General features: G+C 48.1%; 1 protein-coding gene across 6 annotated transcripts in view; it reads left to right on the top strand.

Annotated features, from left to right (window-relative positions):
• Positions 1–325: 325 nt before the first annotated feature.
• SEC14L5 (SEC14 like lipid binding 5) overlaps positions 326–25,821 on the top strand; it is a 38,317-nt gene continuing 12,821 nt past the window's right edge. For 2 of the 6 annotated variants that reach the window (XR_008206054.1, XM_052680262.1), the window contains exons 1-8: positions 327–463; positions 3,403–3,498; positions 5,298–5,373; positions 18,393–18,542; positions 18,673–18,804; positions 21,103–21,231; positions 21,836–22,055; positions 23,850–23,962. Coding sequence is in view for 5 of the 6 variants with exons in the window: in XM_052680262.1 (XP_052536222.1) it covers positions 5,311–5,373; positions 18,393–18,542; positions 18,673–18,804; positions 21,103–21,231; positions 21,836–22,055; positions 23,850–23,962 (807 nt within the window). In the remaining variant the exon portion in view is untranslated. Of the gene's footprint in view, positions 464–541; positions 638–2,643; positions 2,668–3,402; positions 3,499–4,021; positions 4,196–5,297; positions 5,374–18,392; positions 18,543–18,672; positions 18,805–21,102; positions 21,232–21,835; positions 22,056–23,849; positions 23,963–25,821 lie in introns of those variants that run through there. The other 4 variants (XM_052680263.1, XM_052680264.1, XM_052680266.1 and 1 more) reach the window with 4 other exon arrangements.

Here is a 25,821-nt window from a genome sequence, read left to right as displayed (position 1 = left end):
TGCTGGTTGGCGACCTGCACACAGCAGGGGGTTGGAACTGGATGATTGAGCTCCTTTGCAACCCAGGCCATTCTAGGATTCAACCCTTGCAGCGTGCCCCACTAGCCAGAACCCCAGGAGCGATAACTCGGAGCCGGGCTCCGAGCGCTTCACTACGATAAAACGGGGCGCAGCTCGGTTCTGCTCCGCCCGCCGAATCCAGCCGGGCCCGCTGGAGCCGGGGCGGGGATTGAGGCGGAGCCGCGCCCCGCAGCACAATGGACAGCGCTCTGCGGCGCCGCGTGCGCTGGGGCGGGGCGGGAGCGCGGCGGTTGAAGCGGAGCCGGGGGCGGCGCGGCGCGGAGCCGGGTTGGGGCCGCCGCCGTTGCTCGGCATGGGGCCGGCGGGGCTCCGCCGTGGGCGCGGTGAGGACGCGCGGAGCCGCGTTTGGACGCCACGATGCGGGGCGGAGGAGGGCGCCTCGGTGAGGGTCGTGTGAGGGGTTCGGCTCGGCTCCGTTCGGCTCGGTTCGGCGCTGAGGGCCGCGGGAGGTGCTGTGCTGAGGGGCTGGGGGGGGGGATTCCACCCTATTCGTGGCCTCGCATCGGCTCGTAGCGTGCCGGAATGCAGGTGTTGTGGAACTCCAGGTCTGACCCCGGTGAGCTTCTATGGAATGCGTTGATGTATTTGGGTCGGTTCTGTATTAAAGCCCCGTCTCGGGCTTTAGGGCTGGGTTAAAGCGCGCGTGTGCTGTTCGCCGTTGGGGCGTGCGTGGGGAATGGGTCGCGTGGTGACACCGGCTGTGCAGCGTGCTCGGCACACCTGGGCCCAAGGAGAAACACAGCTGTGAGCCTACGGGTCCCATCCAGCTCGGGGTATGCTTGAACCTGAGCCTGTTGTGCTGCGCTGTTGGGGCGTCGCAGATGGACTTGTCTCTGTGTTAAGCTGGGGCACATCTCTGTGCTTATGTTGGAGGTGTTGCATGCATGTAAGCAGTAGAAAAGGCTCAGTGTAACTCCCGTGGGTGAGGATTGAGGGCTGCCCCTCCAGGAAGACTTTGCTGCTGCCAGCTGGCAAACTTCAACTGCCAGAGAGTCAGTTTGGCTGTGTGTGATAGAGAGGTCAGCGGTGGTTCCCTGGCACGAGGGTTCCCCACCAAGTATGAGATAAAGGCACAGAAATATTAGGCATGAAGCTGATGTTGATGCTTGCGTGGAGGAAATGGCTCACTCGACAAATATTTGAGAGCAGAATGCTTACGCTGTTCCTTTTTCTCCTTCCCCTCTCAGCCAAAGGCGCTGCTCCCTATTGTGTTGTGCAGAATGTGGAAATGCAGTCGGGGTGTTTGTGTTGTCCGCCCTTGGTTGTAATCCACCACTGGGCTCACATCCATGCAGGGTGACAGCGTGGGGGCCGGGCTCCCAGCAGCTCTGCCTTGCAGCCCTCTGTGCCCCCTCCACATTGCTGTGTGCACAGCTCAGGGCTGAGCAGAGGATGGAGCTCTGCCTGAGAAGACATCGGCTTCTGAAAGACACCAGAGCTGTCTGCTGGTGCCATTCCATTTATTTTATTGAGCTGTGAAAGACAGAACCAAGTTTTTGGGTGCAGAGGCTCTAATAAGCATCCTGCAGCTTGGTACTATCTTGTTATTAAGTAAGCGAGGCGTCTGTCAGCACCTGCCACAGCAAAAGGCTCTCGAGGCAGAGAAGTGTCATGCACAGCTTTGTGTGTTGATTTGAAGGGAGGATTATAGGCTGCATCCCACCAGAGTCACAGAATCCTACAATGCCCTGGGTTGCACAGGAGCACAGTGCTCATCCAGTTCCAACCCCTGCTGTGTGCAGGTCGCCAACCAGCAGCCCAGGCTGCCCAGAGCCACATCCAGCCTGGCCTTGAATGCCTGCAGGGATGGGGCATCCACAGCCTCCTTGGGCAACCTGTGCCAGTGCCTCACCACCCTCTGCGTCCCCCCTTTCTGGCTGTGAGTATCAGCTTGGGGACAGCTGGCTTTCATGTGGCAAAAGACAATTTGAGGAAGTCTGGAACTCTTGCTATTTTCAGCAGGGCTTTGTGAAAGCAAACAAACAGAACCCTCAAAAACAGAACCAAACACAAAACCTGCTTGGTGGTTCTCCTGCTGAGAAGAAACCATCGTGGGTGGGAGAAGTGAATAAAGGCTGTGGCTGCTGAGTTCTGCCACTTAACAGGCAATGCTAGCTCTGGATGAGAAGCAGAGCTTTGTGGACTTCAATCTGGGACTTTATGTATATTTAATTTTGAAACCCAATTTCTCATTCCCAACCATCTGGCTGTAGTCTGTCAAGTCAGCCTCTCCTACAAATAATAGAATAAAAGTTAAGCATATGGAAAATCCCTCAGGTGCCTGCTGGGTGATTCTAAATAAAGTGGAAGCGTAACGTTAATGTCACTGCCTCTCCTCCCTCTGCTGCGTGTTGTGATTCGTGCTCCCTGCAGGAGCCCTCCCAGGCTCAGCTGATAGCGATAGCTCTGCGAGCTGCGCGGGCACTTCTTGTCAGGAGCTCACCTTGTCCCTGAAATGCCACCGAAGTTGCAGTGGGGAGTTGTGTGCAGTCAGGAGTTGGTTCCTTCTCTCTCCAGTGCAGTGCCAGAGGTGTATTCCTGAGCTCCTAACTTGCTGCCGTGCAAGGGGTTCAGCTCAGCTGAGAGGTGCTGTAGCAGAAGGGCCATGCTGGCCTCTTCAGGGAGCCCCAGTGTGCCAAGCCTGCATGCTGCTGGCATTGCTGGCAGCATCATGGGGTGCTTTGTGCAACATGGTAGCTGCTGCTGTCCTGTGCGTCCAGGTGTGCAATAGCTGAGCTGCTTCTAACATCTAATTGGGATGCTTACAGGGATTAGCTGCATGTGTTGCTTCATTGCACCGGCTGCTCCGGTCTCTCTGAGTTTTTCAGACTGCTCTGGGCTTGGCCAGACGCTGGTGTTACCCAGTGTGGGTAACACACTGCCTCTGGGTGTGGATTAACCATCATAAGCCATCAGGTTGCAGCTTACTGAATCACCACTCTTCAGCCCAGTTTCCATGTGTGCTTTCAGCGAGGTGCACAACAAGGTGGAACAGGTAGCTGAAGGCTGGAGTGCTATGGTGGATGTTTATGGAGCCAGAGGTGTTTCTGTACTCATGAAGCTGCTTTCTGGTCTTTACAAAGAGGCTGAAAATATCTGTTTATAACTTATGTGAAATACTCAGCAACTGCTAAAACAGGTCTTTCTCTGAGAACTAAAAGCTCTAGCATGTATTAATGTGCATGTCTTCAGCAAATCTGGCTCAGCAGCCCTCTGGTAGCACCTGGAAATCCTACATCGTTATCACTGCTAATCACCTGCCTGTATCCCCATGCAAAAAATGACTACTCTCACTGCCTTTTTTTTTCCTTTCCTCCCCAGGAGTTCTAGCTGAAGTCCCTCTTGCTTTGAGAAGCAGAATGACTGCTCAGTCTTGAGAAGAGAGCACAGAAGGTCTGCCAGCACACTGTTCCCAAGGTATGAGAGGTTTCTAGGGCAAGTGTGAGTTATCAGCTGTCTGTTTTCCACTGCTTCTGTGGGTACAGTTATTGCTGACCCCTTTGCTCCTAACTTCCATCAGCTAGAGCAAACCTGTGGCAGGCTGGTGTTGCAGCTGCAGGCTGGCATAACAACAGAGCAGTCCAAGCAGTGTGGTGAAGGCTGTTCAGCTACAGCTTGTGCCATCCTTGTGTCCTGAGGCTTCCTCCTGCAGAGGTCTCTGACCCCTTCCTACAGCAGTGCCAGACTTCCAGGTTTAGCAAGCAAGGCTAGAATTGGAAGCAAGATGACAGCTAAAGAGGTGTGACGAGGCTTCTCTTGCTATATTTGCACTGACTCGGAAGGTTCCCGCACAGCGTAGGCCTTGCGCTTGCATAATCATGTTACAGCATTGCATTACAAGGTGCCCCATGCCTCTCTTGGCTCGGGTATCTGATATGTGATAGCAGTCTGGGCTTCCTGGGTGTTTGCTTGCTCCTGCTGTGCTCACTTCACTCTGAGGTGGTTGCTGTGCTGATGCCTGCTCTGTGCATTTACTCGCTCTGCGAGGTCCAGCTTTTAGCATCGATAAAGCTCTCGGACAGCCAGCAAGTCCTGGTTGTTGTTCCCTGGGTAACGTGATCCTCTGCAGAGTAACTGACTGTGAGACCCTTCTACAAACATTCCTCGCTCTCAGGTACCCAAACTTTTTCCCCCCTCCCCTGCTGAACGCTTGGATTTCTGTGTGCGATGGCATTTTGCAGCAGCTCTGCTAGAGCAGGATCTACTGCCGTTTGCTTTTTTAAGTCATGTTTCATCTCCAGTTTTTGGCCTGAAACGTCAGGGATAAGTTGCCTTGTGCTCGGAGTGTTGAGTTCAGCTATGCTATGCTGCATGGTGCTGCCAAGGGCTGGTGTCTGCTTAGCAGAGGAATTTGAGCAGGGGTGGAATCAGCATAGTCTCAAACCAGCTGTCCAGTTTGGTGTTTCAGATGTTTTTGGATGACATTAATGGGAGCAACATAAAGAATTCTAAAAGAATTGCAGGAAGCAGCCCGATAACCTTTTTAATGGTTTACCTGCTTCCTTGAGCTGCTCGTTATTGGTGTGTATTTAAGGGTTAAAACCTCAGCAGAAGAGTGTGAGGGAGGAATCCTGATGAGAACAGTGAGAGGTGGCTTGGAGAAATGAAACACTGAGAGCTGAATTGTTTCCACTGCATGCAGTTATTCCCTCAATTCAGCTAGAGGCAGTGGGCATTCAGGCAGTGGGATGTGATTGCTAGCTTAGCATTGGGCATGTTCTGTAAGCATGCTGTTTCCTTTTCCTTTCTTTCAGTGAGTTAAAACAGCTAAATGGTACTTGGAGCACAAAAGTATTTAAAACAATGTACACGAAGCTTTTGCATCATGGTATCAAACTTAATGCAGAAAATAGAAGGGAGGGGAAAAAAAAAAAGAATTTCCATTTAAGCTTTTGCAAGATCCCTAGGAGAGGCTTCCTTCCCCAGGTTCTGGCTTTACATCTTTGCTTTAATTATTGTGAGTTTTGGTTGAAGTAGTGTTGGGAAGCAGCAGAGGACTCTGCTGTGTGCTGGATGTGTGCTGGGCTGGGGCTGCACGCACCTACCTGCCTTTCTTCCCTCGGTGACTTACAAAGTGAGGCCGGGTAGCAAACACACCTAAAATCTCTGTCTGTGGGAGGGAGTTACGGCTTCCAGATCTGTTTGTGAGCATTGTTAGAATGTATTAACGTTTGTTATCAGGGGCCTGAAGTTGTCCAATTTGATTTGTGTTACAGGTGCGTGCTGAAGATGGTGCAGAAATACCAGTCCCCAGTTCGAGTCTACAAATACCCTTTTGAGCTCGTCATGGCAGTGAGTAATGCTCAGCACTTTTACTCCTCCAGCTGTTACAGGCTGCAGCCTCAGGCCAGTGGGAGGTGGGGACTGCAGCGTGGTTAGCTTATCTTTATGGCAGCCTTCTGTGGGCATGCTGCAGGAGCACAGGTTTAGCTCTCACTGTCTTTTCTCCTTCATTTTCCATCAGATATAAGGGTCAACATCTCAGTGTTTTCACAGAGTCATTTCATTAGTCACTGTAGGAAAAACAAACAAATGAACAACTTGTAAAAAAAAAACAAAACCTACTAATTTGTAATTCCAAGTTAGGCACTGGAAGGAAAAGATGTTTTGTTGTAGACAGAGTCAGCTTGTTGCTATACACCACCTTTGCGTTATCACCGAATACCGTTCTGTTCAGAATCTCTCTAGATCTGATCCCAATCAGTGTCAGGCTGCCCAGAGAGGCTGTAGATGCCCCATCCATCTCTGAAGGTGTTCAAGGGCAGGTTGGATGGGGCACTGCACAGCCTGGTCTAGTATTAGATATGGAAGTTGCTGGCCCTGCCTGCAGCAGGGGGGATGGAGCTTCATGATCCTTGAGGTCCCTCCCAACCCAAGCCATTCTATTATTCTATGATCATAGGGTTTGCATATCTAAAAAGTCTTTTCTAAATCAGTGATCTTCCTGATTTGGTTTAAAAACTAGAGATCTTTGGATAAAATCTCTCAAATTGTTCTTCCCTTTCCACCCCATGACTGAAATGTTGGGTGAGATCTCTCCAAGTTTTGTGTCATCCAGAAGGAGCTTGGGAGCTGTAGTTGAAGCTGGTGGTGCAGAAAGCTCATGTCACCTCAACAGCTTCCTGAGGTGAGGCTTTAAAAGTGTTTGTGATATTTTGGACTTTTCCACTGCTCTTACGGGTTCTGAGAGCTCTGCTCCTTGCATTTTGAGGGCAGCACCTGAGCATTTGGGCGTGCATCTGAGATGCTTCCATACAGATTCTTGCAAGGTTTTGCTTAGTAACTTCTATGGAGCATTTCAGTCTACCCTAGGAATACATGAGACTCAGTGTTTGAGACTTTCAGTCTAGTATTTTCTTCCCTGCTCAACAAGGATACCAGTTTTCTTTGGTCTTGCAGGAAATCTCAGCAGGAAGGTGGAAAGCTGCAGAGTGAAAGCAGTCAAAGTCATTTCCACGAATGGAAGGGAGAACCCAACACAGTGCATGGTGTTCCTTTTGGCAGCATTGCCTTTCCTGGATTCCAGGCAAATAAGTGCCATAAAATTGCTTTTATCCAAAGCAGACTCCATTCTGCTTGATTCGACAGTTAAAATTGAGGGGGAGATTCTTTACTTCATCCTCAGTGTGAATAAAAGGCAGCAGCGGTTCCTCAGCTGTGAGCAGGTGCCATTCCCTTGGATGCTCTCTCATCATCAGGACCTATCAGCCTTTCTTTCTGATAGCTGGGCTCCCACCCCCAGTTTTCCCCCTTTTTTCTCCTTCCAGTCTTGTCCAAGTTTGCTGTGTCCGTAAGCAGCTGAGCCAGTAACGTGAGGTAGATGTGCCTGCACCCAGTCTAAGGTTAATGTTTGTGGTAGTGAAACTTTTCCAGCTTTGTTTTCTTGTTCTCCCAGTGCATTCTGTGTTAGAGTTAGATACCAGTGCTTGTGATGGAGGTACTTGGCTCTGTGCATACCTCTCCATGCTCTCACTGTCTGTCTTAGTAGGATAACCCTCACTAGATGCCCATCAATAGACTGGCTGCTCATACAGCAGGCTGCCTCTAGACAAATCCTTTGTAAGCTTGTTAGCAGAATGCCTAAAGGCTGGGGTTTGATGGGTTTATTTTTCAAGTGGTTTAGTTTTATTTGCTTCCAGTTTTTCAACGTGATAGAATTTAAAATTCCCTGGGATTTCAAGGTTGGGATTGCAAACGTCGTCCTTTAGGAGCTCAGCAAGCTCAAATTGCTGTCACCTTAGCAAAGTTATTAGTCCTCTTATAAAGATTAAGTTACTTGCTCCAAGGTCACCCAAAGGACTGTGTGGTAGTCTAGGGAACTGAATATAGACCCTGTAGTCCCTCTGTAATCTCCTGTGAAGATCACGTGTCCACAGCAGGATCTGCATTATTACAAAGACTGACGTTTTGGAAGATTCTAAAGGCAGTGCTTGAGCCTGGTGGCAGTCCACACGGGCCAGATTGGATGCAGGCTTTGTTATCACGTTGGATGTGTTTGGATGGAGCCCCCCATTTGTGTGGAGGCAGCGTGGATCTCGCAGAGCTGTCAGGCACTCGCTGTCAGTTGCTGGAAGTTTTGCAGGCAATGTGGGCGTGCAGCGAAGCTGTTTTGCTCCTCAGCACATGGCATTGCTGTTAATCTGCCTCAACATAAATCTGACAGCAGCTTCCTCAGTACTGGGAACCTTATATTCAGCTGCTTTCATTTCTCCAACCCAAATGCTTTCTGTGAACCTTCGGGGCGCAGTGTGCTTGTGCTGAGGTTGGTGTCAGGAAGACAAGGATGGTGTGAGTAAATTCCCAGACATCTCTCTATTTTAAGGGTCCCTGTGCACTGATAACATTTGTAATGGGGAGAGTGAGACTTCTGGGGCTCTGTACAGGCTGTGCTGTGAGGTAAGGAGGGTTTGTTAGGAGAAGTACCCAGAATCTCTGATGTTTGGACCCTCCTATGGTAAACGATGCATGTGCTGCCTTCGGTTACAAGGAGCTGAGAAGTAAGGTGGTTGTAGCCAAATGATTCATTGCATCCTGGCCTTGTTAAAAGGCATTGTGTTTCCCATGCCTTTTGTTGAACCCTGCCACCAGGAACATGATTCATCCTGTTGGAGCTTGCACTGTGCACACTGTGCTGCTCATCCTCAAGACAGCACAGGGCTGTGCGTGACAGAAGAGCCCGTGTTAATACCTTTATTATTGTGTATCTCTGGATAATTGTCTGTGGATTTACACTCTACTGGTTATTAAAGCTTCTGCTGCTGGCATTCTGGCATGGGCAGGCAGTAAATTTGGCACATCCACAGAGTCCTTCACACTGCATTCCCCTTCTTGCTCTCTTTGCTAGTCCTGTGCATCTGAGAAGAAAAAGGGAATCTAAGGGCTTAGCAAGCATCTCCTGGTCGTGCAGGAGTTTCAGTTGTTTTTCTCTTCCTTTTGCTAGAAGAGTGCTCCCTTCTTCTTAAACAAAGGATCATCTTCTCTCACTTGTCTGCATCCACAGAAGTGATTTTTCACATGCTTTGTTCCTATTCTGTGCTTGCATTGAAGGATCACAGATTAGCTCATCAAATGATATCCAGTGCCTGACATCTCTGACTTGAAAAGAATCTTGACAGGTTTTGTTATCATGTCATATTCTTCCTTTTCCATTCTGTCTTTCCCTTCCTTTTCCTTTCCCCCTTTTAAACGTAGCTGTTCAGACAAGTGGATTGTCCTCTGATATGTGGTGTTGAGTTTGGTTTGGACATGTGAGTCCATAATGCCTAATTGTACAGGAAACGAGGCTAAAAGAGAGACTGGATTTTTCACGTTATTTGTTGCCAGTGAATTGTTAGGTCAGATATGGTAGGGATTCTTTTCCTGTTAATTTCAGCAGCGCATTCAGCCCGTTACACTTGCAGTTTACCAGATTTGAATACTCTGTAGTGTACCCTAATTTTGCTTTGTTTCCAATGCTACAGGCCTGAAATAGCTGTGCACTCCTATGTGGTCTCCTACACTTCATGTGCAGTTTTAATTGCAGCCATAATGGTGTGAAGGGCAAACTTCAAGGCAGCACTTCTGTCAATTATTTGGTCCTCTTGCCGCATTCATGATGCACTTCATATTCAGCTCTTATTGCTGCTCATGGCAAGTAATGGTTTCTGCTGAGAGAAATGGTCTTTCTGCCCAGCCTTAAAGATCTGTTAGGGGCAGCTCGTCACCTTCCCTCTGTGTTGGTCTGCAGATAGAAACTTGACTGTCTGAGGTCCTGATCTGCCACCTGTACTTCCAAGCTCCTATCATTCTTTCCTAGCTGTAGAGGCAATACAGAGTTCTTTGCATTTACTTGATCTGAAGTTCATTATTTTTCAGGTCAGATGAACTGAATGGAACCACGATGGTGTATATTTACTTCTGCATCTCTTAGTGTGGTTTGAGTGCTAACAAGCTGGCTGGCAAGTTTAGTTCAGGCTGCAAATGTTGCAGTTTTTATCTCAGAAATGACTTGGCATTGAAATTAGTAGTAAAAAATAGTCCTTCTCCCTCTTTACTCTCGTGCTGTAGCACACAGCTCCATCCCATCAAAAGCAATTATTTGTGGTCCTTGTGTGGGGTGTCTTTCTCATTAGCCCAACCCAGCTGAAGCAGACGTGCTGATCTTCACTGGCTCTGCCAGGGATCTTCACTCTTACCCCCAAATAATCACCCAGCAGATCAGCCTTGTCCACTGGCTGTGTCCAGCATGTCCAAGCTGCTGTGCAGCCACTGAAGTTTTTCTCAGATGCGCCAGTTGAGGATCTGGCCCATAGCTGTGTGCAAGACTCAAACATCCACTGCAACTAACACCAAAATGCATCATTTTCTATCTCACTGCCTGGTATTCTTTCATGCTAACAGTGACAGGAGGTTTGTGTATGCAGTCTAATTGAAAGCAGCTTGTTGCTATTTCAGCTGTCAGCATTAGTTGTAGGAGGAGAAACTAAACACTGTTGAAGCCCTAACGGCTAGAATTTCTCTCCGCATAACTTTTCAAAACTATTTTTGTTCATATCTTTGCATGATGAGTGCGCGTTGTATTACAGATGTTAGGTCCTCAGAAAGCTTTATGTAATGACTGGTTGCTGTCACATTTAGCACGCTGGCTTTATAAAGAGGCCAATGAAACTCTGACACGTTGCACATGCTCTGCTCTCTGATACTGTGGTTTCTTAAAGGATTTGATATTTCACTGACTGGTGCAGGTTCCCTTGTAACAGAGATCTAAGCCTTCTTGTGCCAGGTAGGTGCTGCGGTTTGGCCCAAACAGCTTGCAGTACACATTGGTAACAGAGAGAATGGTGTGTGAAAGCAGTGCAGCGTACAAGCAGAACGATGTCTAGCAAGAACCATGTTAGCTGTGAGGGTGTGTTTGGTGTGACAAGTTCAGCATGTCTTCACAGCCCATCTGGTCTCAGAGAGGCTGCTGCTGTTGTGCTGCATCAGACGTGCAGATCAGCTGTCAACTACAGTGCTTTATCTTACAATGCCTGTAGCACAGATGCACCATAGAATACATTTCTGGGCCTTGCTGTGTACTTAATTATAATTACAGACTCCCCAGCTGGAGCTTCAAGACGTCGTTAATCTTGGAACATCCCAGGCTGATTTTTCTTTAAACAGAGTAGAATCTTAACCAAGATATTTGATGCTGGTTCACAGTCTCTGCTTTCAAGTGTGAGCCCTGGAAAAAGAAGAGCACTTGCTGCAGGGAGAGCAGAGCGGCTTCTGGCAGCTGGAATACTTCACAAGCACAGAACAGCAGCACTGCAGCTGTGCAGATGGCTGAAAAGATTGGAGGAGAGCTGTAAGGGCAGCACCAGTGGAGTTCCAAAGAGGAGGAGCAGTGCCTGCTGCCCCCTGTGTCCTTGGACAGCCACAAGTGAGGGGTGATAGAGCTTTGCAGCCTACATGGCCAGTGCTCGAAGGCTCCTTTGGAGCAGCTGATGTGGATAACGGCACAGATTTCAGATGGTGTTGGAAATAGGATTTCTGACTGGCAGTGCCCTAGAGATTGGGGAAGAATCGAGGTGAAAGGAGGAAAATGTTTTAAAATAGCTTCTCTCTGATGCTCAGTCCCTGTAATGTGTGACATGTAATGTCCCAGTAGGCATCCAAGCACAAGCTGAGAAATGGATGCTTCCCTACAAAAGCGAATGAACTCCCTGCAGCAGGATTGTTAGGCATACAGAACGTGCTTACTGAGTGCAGGCAAATCATCTTTGGATCCAGGTGGTCTGTGTCCAACCACTGTCCATGCTGGTATTTTAGAGGAAGGCAGCTTCTCTTGCCTCTTTTCTTGCCATGCTTTGAAGGAGGGCTTATTATAACTGTCAGAAGGCATTGGGTTAACTTTGCATGTGCTTACAGAGGATCTAGGGTTGACTCAAGACGTGATGCTTTGGTGTGACTTGATGGCTTGAAACCATGCTGTCAAGATGCACTATAAATATCCCATCATCTTCCTGCTGAGAAGCTTTTGGCAACAGAATTCTGAAAGTAATGATTCCTGTGTCAGCTGGGATAATTCTTCACAGCTGTATTCAGTTGTTCAGCCCCTGTGCCCTGCCACCACCTCCTCAAGTTATTAAGCAGGCTGAGAGTGAGCAAATAGTCAGGCTGAGTGTAGAACTGACATTTCTCTAGAGATTATGATGTGGGATGCTTCCCCATGGGCGAGCAGATGATGTTTACCACAGCTGCTGGAAGTGGATAGAACTGCTTATTTGGATTTCTGGAGACAAGAAGCTGGCAGTAGCCATGTGCCCTGGTCTGCTTTGTGTGCACAGTGGGCATCATACCAGTCATAGAATCATATCATAGAATGGCCTGGGTTGCAAAGGAGCACAAAGCTCATCCAGCTCCAACCCCCTGCTGTGTGCAGGTCACCAACCAGCAGCCCAGGCTGCCCAGAGCCACATCCAGCCTGGCCTTGAATGCCTGCAGGGATGGGGCATCCACAGCCTCCTTGGGCAACCTGTTCCAGTGCCTCACCACCCTCTGGGGGAAAAACTTCCTCCTCATATCCAACCTAAACCTCCCCTGTCTCAGTTTAAAACCATTCTCTCTTGTCCTATCACAACCCACCCTCATAAACAGCCGCTCCCCCTCCTGTTTATACACTCCCTTCAATTATTTGAAGCTCCCTTTGACAGACTTGCATTGCCAGTGCTAGGACTCCATTAGCTTGGCAAGAGTGTTTTAGGAATGGATGAATCTGGCATCATGTGTGGATTTGGAGAGGAACTGGATCATTTGAGGAATCTGTATGGGGTTGTCCATGTTTTCTTTGGTCACCTGCTCTCGGTGCAACATAGGATCTTATTGCCTTGGAGAAGGATTCATTTCTCAAGCTTTATTTGAGGAGTGCAGTCTGGGGCTGGAACAGATGAGCTCTGAACTAAGTGGCGCTGCAGCGTGGTGCAAGGAGACACAAGATAGCTGGAAGTTCAGCTTGTATTCTAGTCATGTCTAGAAGACTTTTCTGCTGAATGTGTAAGTATAGAAGTTTATTGTTTAACTCTTGAGCAGGGAATAAAATTGGTGAGACAGCTTAGGTTCATCAAAGGTTAAATCTCAAACAGTGTGGATTTTAAATTCCTAAGCACAGTGGCCTGTTCAGATTTGACCCTGAGTTTACTTAAATCATCCACAATTCTTACAGCTGCTTCTGGCTACGACAGATTGTCGTGCCAACGAAGCATTACTTTGTGAGCCAGCCTTTTTGATTTGGGGCTGGTTTGCTGAGCAGCCTGCATGTGATGTAACGCTTGGTTGCTGTGTTTTGCTCTATAAGGTGTTAGTCACCACAGATGTCTGCTTCCTTGCCTCCTAGTCCTGTGCATCTGGCATCTTTCTGCAATAGGCAATGGCAAACCTGCCCAGCCATGTAGCAATCATTCCTGTATAAAGCATTGCTTCTGTGGCTGCTGCAAAAACCAAAGCATTGTGTTGTTTGTGACGTGAAGTGCTCCATCACCAACCATTCAACTCTTTACGGAGTAGATAATAACAGAACAAGGGAGGATGGTTTGAAGTTGAAAGAGGGCAGATTGAGGTTGGATGTCAGGGGAAGTTCTTTGCTGTGAGAGTGGTGAGGTGCTGGAACAGCTGCCCAGAGAGGCTGTGATGCCCCGTCCATCCCTGGAGGTGTTCAAGGCCAGGTTGGATGGGGCCCTGGGCAGCCTGGGCTGCTATGAAATGGGGAGGCTGGTGGCCCTGCGTGTGGCAGGGGGTTGGAGATTCGTGATTCTGGAGGTCTCTTCCAACCCAAGCCATTATTTGACTCTGTGATAAGCAGAGGGGAATACTGTATCCGGGCAGCTTGAATGGGATAACATTTCTTCTCAGACAGGAAATTGGGCACAGTGGCAGTTTCCCAAGTTAGCTCTATGCAGCTGCAGTGCATGTCCTGCTTTTGGTGCCATGTCACTCGGTTGTGCCTGTGTTGTAATGGGCAGCTGGTGCTCCCTGAATTGTTTCATTCACCCAGATCTGAAGGAATGAGACAAATGATTGACTGCAGTCCAGGGAGGCAGAGCTCTGATCCACGTTCCCAGCCTGGGTAACTGTTGTCCAGCGGACCTCTGGCAAATCAAAACTGGCTTCCCTCAGGTCCAAAAGGTTGTTATGTTTCTCTGCGGGTTGTAGTGATTAAGAAGCAGATGGGTTGTTGCCTGGTGAATGTGTGTACAGAACCTTTGTTTTCCTTTCTGCATTTGGGCTAAGCAGTAGGAGGCTTTCCTGGATGAAATGATTACTTTGTCCTGGAAGGCCAAACCTGAAAATACTTGAATCTGGAGATAACTATATCTCGTTCAAGCTACTGAAAAGGTAGAATAAACTCCTCCACTTCCTATGTAAAAGTGGTGAGGGGTCCTATCTTGCTCTTGCATCCCTTTCCAAAAGGCTGATGATCTTGACGTGTTTATATCAAAACGTGATATCGTGTCTCCTGTTTCCCCGTTCATCTGAACACAGATGCATTTTTTTGTCACTTCATCCTTAGTTTGGAGGTGTTTTGTTTCAAGCTGTAATTCAGTGCTTGGACTTCCCCATTGTTTGTGATTCCTAAGGCCTCTGTTGTGTAATTGACTTCAAAGTTGCTTGCTGGAGTTGTTGAAACCTGCAGAGGAGAAACAGGAGTAGCTGCTATAACAGATCATAGGGTTGCTGGAGTTGAAAGGAACTCTTAAAGGCCATCTAGTCCAATTCCCCTGTGTGAACAGGGATACCCACAGCTCCATCAGTGCTCAGAGCCCATCCAGTCTGACCTTGGGTATTTCCAGGAACAAGGCACCCATCCCCACCCATCACCTCTCTGGGCAGCCTGTGGTGCTTCACCACCTGTATTGTAACAAACTTCTTCCTTAGATCCAACCTAAATCTCCCTTCCCTTAGTATGAAACCATTTCCCCTTGTCCTGTCACAGCAGACCCGGCTAAAGACTGTGTCCCCTTCTTTCTTAAAGCCCCCTTTATATACTGAAGGGCCATGATCAGCTCTCTCCAGAGCCTTCTCTTCTCCATGCTGCACATCCCCAGCTCTCAGCCTGTCCCGTAGGAGAGGTGTTCTTCACGAGCAAATCAGGATACGTGACTTCAGTCTGATGTAGATGACTACAAAGGTTTAAATGACACCTGTATGTTTGTAGGCATGGTGTGGGCATACAGTCCACCACCAAAGGACAGCATGGCACTGTTTTTGTGGCAGTGGTTCTACGGGAAAACAGAGACAAAACCTCTTGGTTTAGAGTAGGACTCTGTAGGGCCTGAGCCGCCATCTCTTGTGCAGTGGTTGTTTGGGAGCGAAAAGGGGACGTAAATCTGAACTGTAAAGAAAAGAATTCTTGTAAACTGAGATGTTGAGAGAGTTTGCTTGGTTCACCACGCGTGCACGGTGCTCAGGTCTGTTGGACAGCCCCTGCAGCTGTGCTGGGGGATTTTCTTCCAGTCCAAGCTGGTGTGAAGTCAGTAGCAGAATCTGATGATGCTGGAAAAAGGAGCCCAAGCCAGGATTCAGGGTGACGTGCTGGCTTGGTTGGGTGGGAGTATTTGCAGGAGGTGTGCAAAGTGCAAGCTAGTGCTAATCCCTGTAGGATTTAGGGGAGGGAGCAGCTTCACTGAGCCTTTTTTTTCTTTTTTTTCCTTTAATACAGCATTCAGTGCTTTGGCCATCACAGTGTTTGTCTTAAGGTGTAGTGAATATGCACTTAGGGGAAAGCAGTGGCACAATTCCTGCAGCAGAGAAGGGAGACAAGTTGTAGTTTCTGTATACTTGTCAGAGCAGAGTTGCTGCAGCACGGAGATGAGAGCACATGCTGATGGATTAGCAGCTGAAGTATTAAAACAAGCTAATAATAAATCCCTGTGCCTTTCATTTGACTGGGGTATTGCTGTTCTCCTTGCACTCTGCAAAATCATGGAGGAGGAGGAGAAAATTGCGATCAGTTCTGGTGCTGGATGGGGAAAAAAAGGAGATGGTTGTGTCCTCATTTTCCTCAGTTTCTCTGCTGGAGCAGAAATGTGCCGTTCTATAGATGCTGATCTTGATAAGAGGATGCTGGGTGCATGTGAGGGAGGGCTCCTGATAGCTCACTCTCTGCAGTGGTGAAAGATTCAGCATGTTGACAGTGTGACTTCATTGTGGGTGAATCGTGGTGCTTCAGCTGTCCTTCATGTGATCTCGGGCATCTTTGGGCTGCTGTATTTTTAGAGTTGTTGCTGCGCAGAGAAGATCAGCAAAAGACTTAATAGCAGTGTGTGAAAGGGATTTTTTGTCAAATATGGAAGTGTTCCACCTCTGCAGGTGATGGGTTTGGGCTGTTGTCTTGGTTGTGTCACCACGGTTCTGCATGGATGTGTGCATCTGCTTCCGAAACCGAGACTGACTACGCTGTTAATAGGTGACCTGATCTTGGTTTTGCAAGATTTAATGATGGTGCATTAGGAAGCCTGTCTCCAACTGGGTCAAGCACATACTCAGTGGAGGGAGGAACAGCTGTGTGTTGAGGTCCTGGGACCTCATCTTCAAACAGAACCAGAGGTACCTGGGTTCGGTGGAGTTGTGTGGAGCTCCAGATTTGCCATGGTGGTCTCTCAGTGGCAATGAAGCACTCACAGGTCTGTGTTCCAGGTACAACTACTGAGGTGGGGCTTTTGGGCAACAGCTGTGCTTTGATTGGTCACCATTTAGTGCAAGAACAGCTCTTGTTTCTCTGCAGACCCCCTCGTGAGTGCTCATGGTACAGCTGCAGCCCTGAAAGAAAGAGGAATAGAGGCAACCATTGCTGTACTTGAGCTTTTCAGTCTGCCTGCTTTGTACTTCTTCAGTTTGTGGGAAATGAGGAAAAAACCCAGCCTTAGTGCTGGCCTAGGGGAAGAGACGGGGTTGATTCAACCTTTTTCTTATGGTTAATCCTTGTTCACTGAACATCCTTTTAGGGTGGGATGTTCACTTATGCTTCTAGCAAGTGTGTTAAGGGCATATGTAAGGAGTGACCCATTCAAATAGCATCCTTTGGTAGGGTCTTACTTCACAGAATGGCTTATCATTATAACGAGTTCAGCTGCTTAAAGCAGTGGGTTTGCATTCAGTACGTGGAGCCACGCAGATTGGTGTTGCAAACAGTCACTCGCTATGGGAAGCTTTATGTTCATCTAAAATAGTTTAATTTTTCCTTGAGATTAGAAGGGAAATGCTGAAGTGGAGATCTCATAGGTACAGCAACAGCCCTCCAACAAATACAGCAGAGCATTGCTTAGTGACTTGTGGGAGGAGTGTTAAAGGCTTTGCTTATGGCTGGGACTCCAGCTAATAATCTGCTTTCCCTTTCCTCACGATATGGCCATCTGAAACAACTTCTGTTCTGAGGTCTAGGGTCAGGAGATAGGAAATGTGTCCTTAAGTGCCTGAGCTATTTTAAGAGCAGGTATTTTTCCCCAGCACCAGGGTACACAAATGCACACTGGGCCATCCAACCCATCAAACCGCTGTGGGAGGAGAATGCAGCCAGCCCTCGGCAGAGCTGGGCTGTTCTCAATGATCATCACATTAATAATTCTGAGAGAAGATGGGGAGACAGCAGCATTTTGCAGATGGTAGGGACTCTCTGTGGCATCATAGCAGAAATGTCTTGTGACCAAATTGGTGCAGCTGTCCATGAGAATGTAATGGAAAGGGAGCACGGGTTACCCTGCAGTCACAACTGTAGCTGAATCCTAGGCTTCTTATGCAGCATCTGCTCATGTTGCTTCAGTTATGTTTGCAATAGCAGCCCAACGTGCAAGGTGCTTTCTCTGGAACGAAAGGAAAATGTTCCATCTAGCAAAGATCTGGAGATGTAACGAGAGATTGACAAGTAGGGAAAAATGGGCAACAGTAGGTAATGTGCATGTTAACTTCAGTTGCTGCAGGTGCCATGGAGACTGAATTCTTTCTTTTTTCTTTTTTTTTCTTTCCAAGAGCTGATAAAGAACCTTTGGAGGACAGATTTTTTGGAAGGAGGGGAGTAAATTAAAGTGAAGGTTTCAGAACTAGAACTGAATTACTTTGGAAGCAGGTGGATCGTGGTCAACTGAGTAGCCAGCAATTGCTGGTCTTACCCTTGATAGTCTGCAGCATCCATAGCAGTTTGACACGTTTTTAGTGTCAACAGTTGATCACTATTTGGGGACAAAGGAATATTAAATATTTCAAAACAGTTTCTTCGTACAGGCAATGACTGGAATGTTGTCATCTCTGGGTCAAGTCCATAGCTAGCAGAAAACAGCATAGCTGGCCTTCTGTGATAGCTGAAGATTCTGTTGCTGATGTTCAGGGTTTGATTCTCTTCCCACTACTCGTTAACAACGTGGTTTTGTTTCTGCTTTGCGTGGGAAAGAAAAGAGATGTGAAGACGTGATGAGCTGCGTGACTGGCACGAGTGGATGCCAGCGGTGTTCATACGTATTTGGATTTGACTTCACCCCCTTCATTGGCTCCCCTTTTAGCAGAGAAGAAAGGCATCCTCTAAGGGAAACAAGTAGAACCGTAGAATAGCTTGGGTTGGAAGGAACCTTGATGATCTTCTTGTTCCAACCTCCCTGCTGTGGACAGGGTTGCCAACCATTCGATCAGGTGCTACATAGGCAGCCCAGGGCCCCATCCAGTCTGGCCTTGAGCACCACCAGGGATGGGGCATCTACAGTTTCTCTTTAGGCAACCCGTGTAATTCACAGCCAGTTAGTTGATCTGGCCGGAAGCAGAAATACATGCATATAAAAAAAAACTTCAGCTCTATTTTTTACTTCCAGGCATACGAAAAGCGCTTTCCTACGTGTCCAGAGATCCCAGTCTTCCTAGGAAGTGAAATCCTGCATGAATCCAAAAGCGACGATGGAGCAATCCACGTCATTGAACGGAGCTGCAAGCTGAACGTGGATGCTCCTCGGTTGCTAAAGAAGGTGAGTGGAATCCAAGGGGCACGGAGTGCTGAGTTTTGTTGGCAGGTTCAAACCAGTGAAGATTCCTAAAGCTGTTCTTTCTCTCTTCCTCTTGCTTTTTTCCCCCCTTTTGGTTCTCCACCCTTCTCAGATTGCAGGGGTAGAGTATGTTTTCTTCATACAGAAGAACACGGTGAACTGGAAGGAGCGAACGCTCCGCATTGAAGCCCACAATGAGACTTTTGCCAACCGTGTGGTCGTCCTTGAGACGTGCAGCTACTCAGTGAGTGCCTTGATCCTATTTGTCTGTGAGGAAATGATTGAAAGCCACGTGCCAACACGTAGAGCAATATTTCTTGAGTGAATTTGAGCCCTGGACTGTACAGTACAATTGGATAATGGAAGGCCATTGGGTTTTGGGGAACAGGGCTTTTGTGGAGCCTGGGAAGTTTCCTTAAGTTGACTGTTTTTGGAGTGTTAGGATCTAGAGTGAGAGCAGAAAACAGGAACGGTGATCCAGAATTGACAGTGTTCCCTGGGTTTCTTTAAGTTGAAACTCAGGATGTTAAAGCATTGGGATTTTGGACATGTATCTAGATTTGGGTATCTAGGAGGAAACCTGCGTTGCCAGGAAAACTTGGCAACTAACTTATCTCTTTGCCTACAAGTGAAAGCTTTAGCATCTATTTTATAATGATCTTCTTGCTCTGAACATAGAATCATAATCATAGAATGGCCTGGGTTGAAAAAGATCTCAAAGATCATCCAGTTCCAACCCCTGCTGTGTGCAGGTCGCCAACCAGCAGCCCAGGCTGCCCAGAGCCACATCCAGCCTGGCCTTGAATGCCTGCAGGGATGGGGCATCCACAGCCTCCTTGGGCAACCTGTGCCAGTGCCTCACCACCCTCTGAGTGAAACGTGTGGAGAAAGGTCTTATCTGTGGCCTGGGGTCACTTGTTCTGTGTCTCTACCTTCAGCAACAGTGTGCCATTTCACTCTAATTGTGCTATTAGGGATCAGTCACCATTAAACAGCTTCGACTGTTTCTTGAAGAGATCAGACACTGCTTTTTGTTCCCTAAACAAAAGCCTAGATCCCGTTACTTACCTGCCCTTTTGGCAGCCGGACAGCAGCTCGGTTTCTTGGGAGTGTGCAAACTGTTAAGTAGCTTCTGCTTCAAGCAAGGCAGACAGTTGAAAAGCTGTTAACCATTTGGGATGGTGAGGGGGAGGTTCCTGAACCAAAGATCAGTCAGTGGCTACGTGGCGTTTCCTGAAAATGACAGGAAATCAAGCTTCCATGGCTGTGAAGGGTGTTGACAGTTGTGAAATGCATGGAAGGTCAACTCTGGAATTGCTCACGCTGCTGCACTTGCTGATTTTGGCTGTGCTGCCTCTCCGGCTTGAGTCCTTCGGAAGGAAACGTCAGCAGCTGGGCTTTGAGGAGAGCTCTTCCTGGAACAGAGTGGGAGCAAGCTGTCTGCATCCTCAAGATGGTTCTCTGCTCTATTTTTACCAGCTCTCTTTTCCCTGCCAGGACTTACCGGAAGCAGATTTATTCTCATCTTTCCTTTTCTGCAGTGTTCTCTGAAGCAACTTGCAGAAATACGATCCTTCTCTTGCAGCTGCTGTATTTTTTCCTGAGGGAATTTGTGTCCTTTGTAGAGCACGCTGTGTATTTGTGAGTGGGCTGGGTTTTCCTTTCACACCAGTTTGTGAACAGCAGCACCTGCAGAGAGGAGGCAGAGCCCCCCCAGGAAAGGATTAGGTTCAGAAGATGAAAAGAAAAGCTTGTGTAGGTTTTAATCATATGTAGGGTAACCAGGGGGAAGCAGCTACACTGATAAGATGGATATTAGGAGGAAGTTTTTCTCCCAGAGGGTGGTGAGGCACTGGCACAGGTTGCCCAAGGAGGCTGTGGATGCCCCATTCCTGCAGGCATTCAAGGCCAGGCTGGATGTGGCTCTGGGCAGCCTGGGCTGCTGGTTGGCGACCTGCACACAGCAGGGTTGGAGCTGGATGAGCACTGTGCTCCTGTGCAACCCAGGCCATTCTAGGATTCCATGACGTTGAACTGGCAGTGAGAAGATGCCTGGTTCTCCCACACATGCTGTGTTTGGTGGGCAAGGCTGATGTTCAGCGGCTGAGTTTCCTACCCAGAATTAGAAAAGCCCTGTTTTTCTTCCTTTGCTATAGATGTAGACTGAAAGGTTGTCCCAGGCCTTCTGCAAGGAGGTTTTGCCATGACAGTTTCAAAACAGCAGTCTTGCTGCTATTTTAGTTTTGCTATTCATGCAGCTGTTCAGATGTGCTGGGTTTTAAGCTTACGTTCTTTGTGAGCGTGAGGAATGCTCCTTTAACCACAAAGGTTCACATGTCCAACTCATGACACGCTTCTGTAACTCTGGGGGATTCAATCTGTTAGATGTGGGTCTGTCAACACCCTGCAGGACACCTCTTCTGCCCCTCTGTGTAGCTCTGGAATTAAATTCAGCCCAATTCAGTACCAGGAGCGAGGGCCCTGTCATACTGTGAGCTGCCTGCTGCCATCCAACCCTGTGTCTGTCTGTCTTTGGGCTTAGGTTCACCCTGAGAATGAAGAGTGGACGTGCTTTGAACAGTCTGCATCTCTCGACATCAAGTCATTCTTTGGCTTCGAAAGCACGGTGGAAAAGATTGCCATGAAGCAATACACGTCCAACATCAAACGGGTGAGCTGGGCTTCCCTGTGTGCCTTCACAAAAGTGCCTGCTGTCAGTGCATCTCTGTTTTCTTTTCTGTAAACAGGCCTACTGTAGCCTTCTATTGCTGCTTATGTCTCTGGAGTTGCTCAGAAAGGCAAACAAAGAAAAAAGCCACTGTGCAGCGAGCAAAACCAAGCTGTTCACTGAAATGCTTCTGTGCAGGGGAGGGAGCAGGCTGTGCCAGTGGGTGCTGTGGTGCCAGGCTCCTCAGACACTGAGGACACTGTTCTCATGTAGGAAGAGAAAGTTGTGGCTAAAAAATCAGCACTGTCCCTGCAATTGCTCGAGGGAGAGGTGCTTCCCCACGGCTGCAGAGGAGCAGCCTGGCTGACTGACAGGTAGTAGGATAAACGTGTTGTAAGAGGGTTCCACCCAGAGCATTGCAGTGTGCCTGGCCATCTGTACGTGCTGACATTTCTCCTGGAGGTTCATGCAGATGGAAGGAGACGGCTGCTTTCCTTTTGCTTATCTCTAACAGCGACACTCATCCATCCTGAGGGGGGATCTTTGGCATCTGGCTGGCTTTGAGTAGATGGGGTATTCCTTCCTAACGTCGATTTTCCTCTATCAGGGCAAGGAAGTTATTGAGCACTACCTGAAGGAGCTGATCTCCCAAGGAATCACGTTCATCCCTCGTTGGACGCCTCCTGTGGCACACGGGCAGAAGGCAGAGCAAGCCCCAGCAGCCAGCCACGAGCCCAGTGATGCACCACTCGAGTCTGGGGCTCAGGGATCTCCCACAGAGCAAACAGGCAGCTCCTGCCCCCCAGCAGAGCCCGTCAGCCCTGATGGTATGCAGTGTCCAGGCAGCAGCAGCTGCTGGCAGTTCAAATGCCCTGAGTAGCATTTCATAATGAGTTTATTTATATATATATATATATATATATATATATATATATATATATATTTTTTTTTTTTTTTTTTTTGCATGAGGTTTTTTTTCTTCTCGTTGCTGATGGAGAAGAGGGAATGTTATTTTCCTTCTTCAAGAACAACACAAACGTTTGAGCTTTGTTTCCCCCCAGCCTGAAAAGCTGAGAAAAGCTTCACAGGCAGTATAAGGGGCATTCTTTTGAGCTTAAAGAAAAACCTTTGGCTTTGATCTGATATTTAAGACATTTTATACTTTAAACTTTACTCTTTTACTTTATACACTATGAACTATACTTTTTTTTTTTTTTACATTTTATACTTTAAACTGGAGAAACTTAGAAGTATCCTGAGCACAGTGCCGATGAGTTACTGTTAAAGACTTTTTCCATTTCACAGTGCGTGTTCTCATGGTTTTGTTTGGTTCAGTGGATGTTTCCCCACACCAATCTAAGACAAAATCACACAACTGAACCTTATCTTTATGTGTATCGACCTGATGATACCTTCTGGACTAAAGGTGCTTCTCTGACAGATTTGAAAAGAGCCTTTTAATTTAGGTCGGTGGTATTGGAAATAGCTGTCGCTTCTCAGAAGCAAAGAGCTGCTCTTTCAGCTGAAGGTAACTCAGGAAAAAGCTTGAAACTTGGAACTTTCCAGGGTTCTGCTCTGTGTGGGCCTTCTTTTGTAGCTTCTCTTTGTTGCAATTTGCCTGCAAACACGATCCAAATCCACATAGGAGCTGAGAACGAGAAATCTTTCTGTGCTTTGAGATTAACTTTAATCTAAAAGTGGCAGATTGTGTCTAGCAGAAGGGGACAGCAGCTCTTTCTGTTTATATTCATGTTCATAAAGTGATTAACTTCCTCGGGTCTGCTTCTCAGCTTGCTAGCTCTGCATTCTGTGTGGGAGTAGCACTTACTGCATATCATTTCTGTATCATCAGCCAGAGACGGTGCATGCTGTGGGTGTCCAGTCCTTATTCTGCAGCTGATGGTATCTGCTGGGGAAAGTAAGAGCCTGTTGTAGAGCTGTCTCTGAAGTCCTCCTCCCAGCCCTTCTCACGTGCCTGCCTGTCTCCAGCCCAGCGCTGCCCTGTGCTGCTCCCTTTTGGTACCACGTCTTCCTTACTGGCATCTGCACACACCAGCCTTGCACAGCACAGCTGTGTCCCTCTCTCAGTGCTGGCAGGCTCAGAGCTCTTGTCCTTTGTCCCTCTCTGATCTGGAGGGACTTTGGGCTCCTGGTTTGCACAGGGCATCCTCATGCCAAAAGCTTCCCTTGCTGTCTGAAGTGTTCAAGCTATTCTCCCTTTCCCTCTGGTGTCTACAAGCAGAATAATATTTCAAATAGCTGCTTTTTAGCCTCTTGTCATTGAAATTGTGAGTGAGTTTTTTTAGGACACTGAGGAATTTAAGTGCCCAGGCCTCAGAGTGGTTCATGAGATGAGTGCCAGAGCTTGTGATGATAGTTCTTTAAAAGCTTCTGTTGGAATAGTCAGGGTTGAATGAAATATCAGTGTTCTGAGAGACAAGTGGAGTGACCTGGCTTTGCTGTCTTACACAGTCTGTGTCCTCGTGCCCTAATCACCATGGGGATTGCTCACCCACTTTTCTCAGGCATACATAATGAGTAACCTGATGTGTAGAAACAACCACATACCTCTCTTCTGGCTATGTCCCATCTTCTCCGAATTGCTCTTTCTCTTTCTCCAGCTGACAAACTGGATGCTGATTACATCGAGCGATATCTGGGCCAGCTGACTCCAATGCAAGAGAGCTGCTTGATCCGACTTCGGCAGTGGCTTCAAGAAACCCACAAAGGCAAGGTGGGTAGATAACATGGAGAGAACCCTTCTGCAAGTCTGAAAGCAGCTGTTCTCATAGCTCGGATGTCCCGCAATAAAAAGCAGTTGTGATAATTGGGTGTTGAAACTCAGCTGTCGTGGTGAGGTGAGGGGTTTGGCATGGAGAACAGCCGGTGCGATCTGACAGCAGCATCACGGACTGCAGCTGTAGCCCTGTGTGTGTTGGAAAGCCTGCTCTGTGGTACCCGGGCAGAGTGGTTTGGCTGTGCATTTACAGTGGGCACTGATCAGGGCTGGGCTGGCTGGGATGGATGCACTGTTTCCCCAATCCTGCAGGGTGGGGAGGCTGTGCTGATGGCACAGTCCTCTCTTGGCAGCTGCAGCTCATCAAAGAGGCAGTTAGCTACCCCTCAGTGCATGCTGTCAGCAGCGTGCTGTGCGTGTTGGATCAGGCAGGTTGTGTAAGCTGGTGCAGCCCAGGGCTGGATTCTTCAGAGCAGAATTCATTCTGATCTTGTTTTAATCCCCTTTACCCAAGTGCACCATTTCAAAGGCACACTGAATTCAGAAAGTAGGGATCACCTCACCTCATGGTGTGAGGTATATTGTGTAAACTGCTGAAATAGAGGAGGTGAGGGTGCTAAGCTGGAGCAACTACAGCCAGCATTGGCCAGCTAGTGTAGTAGAAACGTACTTTTACCCCCAAAAATCAATGTGGGTACCACAGGCTAGATGCACCTCTGAGGTTGCTGTAATGTTTGTAAGCTCCTCTTAGTTGAGGGGGAGTCTCAATATCAGGCTGGACAATAAGGAATATGTGACTGAGAAAAGACCTGGTGCAGCTCAAATGTCTTCAGAGGGGTCTGTCTGCAGATTTACTGATGCAGGGAGATGGAGTGAGAAGGAAGAAAGGACCAACAATAGACATGAGATGGATTAATTGAACAGTAATGGTAATGAGACCTTGGGAAAAGAGGAAAATGGGAGATGGTTGGAGCAGGGATCTCCCTTGACAACAGAGTAGAGCTGGATATGTTTTCAATAGTAACATTTTACTGGCCTATAAGATGACTGCCCAGTCAGTCACAGAATCATTAGGAACCAGTCTGCATTCATAGGCTTTGGAATAGCAGTGCTTGTTTTTTGTTTTTTTCACTAACTTTTCTGAAAGAAGCCATTCACAAGGAACTGTGCCAGTAGTCTCTGCACGCTTTGCTGCATCTTTCTCACCTGTGGATGCGGATGGAGAAAAAGTTAAAGTTAAGCAGAAAACGGGAGGCTGAAGAGAATAGCAGTGTGTGCTGAGGTGGGACGTGAAAGTCTTTGAGGAGCTGACAGTCTCCAGGCACCAGCAATGCTGCTGGGTTTGTTAGAGCTGATGAGTTTGGAACACCGAGCACCTGGCAGATCTGTCCAAGGCCACTGGTGTTGTGGCAGCATCAGCAGCAGGTTGTGTAAGTTGGACTGTGCCCAAGAGAGTGGGGGCTGCTATAGGCAGGACTATGTAACATACATGTATATGCGTGCACACACACAGTAGAACAAAGGACTCCCTGAGGGACTGTCTGAACACCTACCAGCAAGCTGCTAGCACACTGCTGTGGTGATCTGAGTGCACATATCTGGGCTTGGCTTCCCGACCAACCAGGTAACTGAGTGCATGGGAGTGAACCATGTGAGTAGTTACCTGCTCCCACCAGCAGCTTCACTACTAAAATATGCTGTACTGCATATCGGCTGCCACCTGGGTCTGCCCTCATTTCAACCCGCTGTCAGATGGAGGGGAGCTGACAACAAGCAGGCACAAAGCAAAGGCAGGGATTCCCAGGTGTAGTTATGCTCTCAAATAGAGGATGTGGGCTTTCAGGTCAGCAGTGACG

Source organism: Tympanuchus pallidicinctus, unplaced genomic scaffold (genome assembly GCF_026119805.1).
Source record: "Tympanuchus pallidicinctus isolate F22 unplaced genomic scaffold, pur_lepc_1.0 scaffold18, whole genome shotgun sequence".
In the NCBI taxonomy this organism is placed as follows: domain Eukaryota; kingdom Metazoa; phylum Chordata; class Aves; order Galliformes; family Phasianidae; genus Tympanuchus; species Tympanuchus pallidicinctus.
Note: the sequence above shows the minus strand (reverse complement) of the source record. Positions and strands in the feature narration are given on the sequence as shown.